Below are 4,209 nucleotides of genomic sequence, written 5' to 3' on the forward strand. Positions count from 1 at the left end.
GGGTCATCCAGGGCAGGGGGCGGCAGATGCTGCAGCAGCGGCTGCACAGGAGGCGGCGGGAGGCGCTGGTGAGCTACGCCATCCGGGAGAGGGCGGTGGTCAAGCTCCAGTCTTTGGTCCGCATGTGGCGCGTCCACTGGCGATACTGCCAGGTGCTCAACGCCATCTACGTCATCCGTGGCCACTGGCAGAGCCACCACTGCCAGACCTGCGCGCTCCTCCGGGGACACTGCGTGGTCACAGCCACCCACCTGCAGTTCCACATCGAGATCACCAACCCCTGAGGCCGCGGGGCAGGGACACGGGGCCTCTGTCCCCAGTAAAGGTCTGACCTGATGTGCTGTCGCGTGGTCACCCCCAGGGAATAGAAAGGTTAGGACGCGGGCCTGCCGCCGCCTCTCCTTCCCGGGAAAACAGCTCCTGTGAGGTCCCCGCTGCCTCCCTTGAGGCCCCGGTTCTGAACCAACGATGAACGGATGCTGCTGACTCGGTTATCAGACAGAAACTGTGGTCCAGGTCTACGCCGACACATGACAGAGCCAGGCCCCAGCCCCCGCCCCCCCAGGATGTGAGGGACACCCCTCCTGTTGCCTGTGGGGTCCTCTGCCCAGGAGAATGGGCTCCGGGCCCCCCTGTCAGCCTGGCGCCAGGACACGCCGACAAGGTCTCTCTGGCCAGAACCGGGGAAAACGCCAACACCTGGCTGACTCCTGGGCGCAGGTGACAGCCGCAGGGAAGGGCAGGCGCCGGCCTCTGTGGGGCGGGGCACTGGGCATGCTGACGGGCAGGTGGGAACCCGGGCACTGGTAGGAAACGAGTTCGAGGCCCTTCATCTGCACCCACAATCCTCACCTGGACCCCTCTCCCCGCGGCCGAGCAGCGGGCGGATTCCTCTGTATTCCCCACACCCCTGCCTTGTCTCCATTCCCGCTGATCTCACCCTCAGCCAAGGTGTCCCCCCGTGTCCCCCAACTCCTATGTCTGACGACCCTTTGGATGCTCCCCGGCCACCCGCCGCTGGTCACCGTCAACAGGCTGCTCCGTAGAGCGCTGTGATGTCGGCCTCTGTGCTGTCCTAGCTGCAGCCGCTAGTCGCGCGTGGCTGTGGAGGACTGTAAATGCGCCTGCTGCTGCCCGAGCCGGTGTGGCTCAGTGGACGGAGCGTCAGCCTGCGGACTGAAGGGTCCCAGGCTCGATTCCCGGTCAAGGGCACCTATCTCGGTTGCAGGCTCCACCCCAGCCCCGGTCAGGGCATGTGCAGGAGGCAGCCAGTCAATGTGTGTCTCTCACAGGATGTGTCTCTCTCTCTGTCTCTCCTCCTCCCTTCCACTCTCTCTAAAAAAAATCAATGGGAAAATATTCTTGGGTGAGGATTAACAGCAGCAACATGTGCCTAGTAGTGCAGCTAAAGGACTGAATTTTTTAAGTTTTGTTTCATTTAAATTAAGTTTCAATAGCTACTAACCATGCCATCGGGCGGCGCAGCGCTAGACCCTCCGTTACCCGCCCTTCCCTCTTGCCCCGATGGCTTTTCCTAGAGTTGCATTCTCGGATTCCTTTCGTTTCTCTTTCCTGTTTACCTTTCAAATACTCCCAACAGGATGGAAAATGGTACAGATGCCACGGAAATTGGCAGAGCAGTTCCTCAAAAAATTAAAAGTAGGATTATACGGCCCCGGCCGGCATGGCTCCGTGGTTGAGCATATTAACCTGTGCACCAGGAGGTCACAGTTCAACTCCTGGTCAGGGCACATGCCCGGGTTGTGAGCTTGGTTTCCCAGTAGGGGGCGTACAGGAGGCAGCCGATCCATGACTCTCACTGATGTTTCTATCTCCCTCTTCTCCCATCCTCTCTGAAATCAATAAAAATACATTGTGAAAGAAATTGAATTATCTGGCCCAGCCATTCCACTTGTGGGTACGTACCCACAAAGATCTAACGCGGGGCGGACAGAGTGTGGGCTCTGCCCCGAGCGGAGAGGAGCCAGCCGAGGAAGGAAGGGATGCGGACACAGACCAGGCAGGGTGAGCCGCGAAGACACTGTGCCAAGGGAAAGCAGTCGGTCACAGGACACACACTGAGGGTTCCACTCGTGTGAGGCATTTGATCACTGAATTTCACAGGTAGGAAAGGCAGCATAGCAGATCCCAGGGGCTGGGAGCGGCGAGGGTGGAGAATGCTTCCTAGAGTTTCAGTTCTGCAAGACGCATAACATCCTGGATACGGATGGCTGACCATTTCAATAACAAAGTGAATATAACCAATGCCAGTGAGCTGTCTACTGAAAATGGTAAATGTTGCCCTAACCGGTTTGGCTCAGTGGATGGAGCGTCGGCCTGCGGACTGAAGGGTCCCGGGTTCGATTCCGGTCGGGGGCATGTACCTGGGTTGCGGGCACATCCCCAGTAGGAGATGTGCAAGAGGCAGCTGATTGATGTTTCTCTCTCATCGATGTTTCTAACTCTCTATCCCTCTCCCTTCCTCTCTGTAAAAAATCAATAAAATATATTTTTTTAAAAAATGGTAAATGTTGCGTGGCTCAGGGGTTGAGCGTCAACGTAGGAGCCAGGAGGTCACGGTTCCATTCCGGGTCAGGCCACATGCCTGGGTTGCAGGCTCGATCCCCAGTTTGGGGAGCATGCAGGAGGCAGCCGATTAGTGATTCTCATCATTGATGTTTCTATCTCTCTCTTCCTCTCCCTTCCTCTCACTCTAAAAATCAACTTAAAAAAATTTTTTTTAAATGGTAAATGTTATGTATATTTTACCACAATTTTAAAAGAGTATATTTTAAAAGATGATACAGGTTGTAAAATGACTGACCATGCCATTTATACAGACCCCATGGGGAAGGGGTGTCCCTGGTTGGCCAACTTGGTGCAGCCCCAACACTCCTGCCCAGGGCAGACATTGCTAATCCATCCCTGGCCCTGCTCCTCCAGCCCCAGGGGCTCACCCTCCTCCACACAGGACCCTGCCCCCCAGAACCCCGGCCGCTGCCTGGGAGCTGATATAGGAGACGCCCGTATTTGCCGCCATTAGCTCGACGACCCCCTTGAAATGGATCTGACAGAGCCGGGGACACGGGAATTATAGATCTGACCTGTCCTTTATTGGGAGAGGGATGGACTGACGTATTTTGTAAACCTGCGAACCCAAAGAGATTTCGAGGTGCAGGTTCAGCTGCTTTTCTTTCATGTCGTAATTGCCCCGAATGCAGCCCCTGGTGTGGCAGCTGTGCCAGCGCCAGTACAGCTGGATGATGCGGGCGGCGTGCAGGACGCGGCAGTAGCGGAGGCGGACGCGCCACATGCGGACCCAGGACTGCAGCCTGACGGCCGCCCACTCCCTCCGCGAGTACTCCTGGAGGGCTGCCCAGCGCCCCTCCTCGTGCCGACCGGCCAGCACCCGCCTCCACCAGCGCTGGATGGTGCAGGCGGTGAGCGCGGCGTGCAGCAGCACCCGGCGCACCAGGGAGCCCCGCCACCAGGCCTGGATGGACACGGCCGCCGCCTGAGCTGCCGCCTCCTCGGGGGTCTCTGCCTGAGGCGTCGGCATGATCTTCCGCCTCCCGGTTGGTTCTGAGGAAGCTTGTCAGGAGGAAAAACAGGGACACTTAGGAAACTCGCGTTTCCGCCCTCAGGTGCGCCAGGAAGGCGCCCCCATCCTCTAGCAACAGACACCCCTGCCCCGGCTGGTGTGGCTCAGTGGATAGAGCATCAGCCTGTGGACTGGAGGGTCTCAAGTTCGATTCTGGTCAAGGGCACAGGTCCCGGTTAGGGGCTCAATCCCCAGTGGGGGGTGTGCAGGAGGCAGCCGATCAATGATTCTCTCTCTCCCTCTCCCTTCCTATCTGAAATAAAAATATTTTTTTAAAAGAGCTTAAACCCTAGTAAAGACATCAGTACAAAGTTCCACGTGCACACAGTGCACACATCACACATATCACACGTGCACACATCACACATGCACACATCACACACGTCACGCATGCACACACAGTGCACACATATCACATGCACACATGTGCACACGTCACACACATCACACATGCACACACGTGCACATATGCGCACACATACGCTCCAGCCCCAGTCTTCCTGCACATTGGCCTTTGCATTCCCCACACACAGTCCCCGCCTTGTAGCTCCCAACCCCATGGGCTCTGGGTTCACACGCTTTGGCCCCCTCCCCAGCACAAGCACACA

At 57.4% G+C, this 4,209-nt stretch overlaps 2 protein-coding genes across 2 annotated transcripts in view; one reads left to right on the top strand and one right to left on the bottom strand.

The window, feature by feature from the left end:
* Positions 1-284, top strand: part of IQCF2 (IQ motif containing F2) — a 1,231-nt gene extending 947 nt beyond the window's left edge. Inside the window, exon 3 of the mRNA XM_006770620.1 lies at positions 1-284. This exon is cut by the window's left edge and continues 14 nt beyond it. Within this exon, the coding sequence (XP_006770683.1) occupies positions 1-284 (284 nt within the window).
* A 2,807-nt stretch (positions 285-3,091) lies between these two features.
* LOC102751636 (IQ domain-containing protein F5) lies at positions 3,092-3,585 on the bottom strand. The gene has a single exon (XM_006770621.2). The coding sequence runs from the start codon at positions 3,557-3,559 to the stop codon at positions 3,092-3,094; it is 468 nt and encodes a 155-aa protein (XP_006770684.1). The 5' UTR covers positions 3,560-3,585.
* Between the last annotated feature and the right edge of the window lie 624 nt (positions 3,586-4,209).

The sequence above is a fragment of the Myotis davidii genome, unplaced genomic scaffold (genome assembly GCF_000327345.1).
Source record: "Myotis davidii unplaced genomic scaffold, ASM32734v1 scaffold663, whole genome shotgun sequence".
Classification (NCBI taxonomy): Eukaryota; Metazoa; Chordata; class Mammalia; order Chiroptera; family Vespertilionidae; genus Myotis; species Myotis davidii.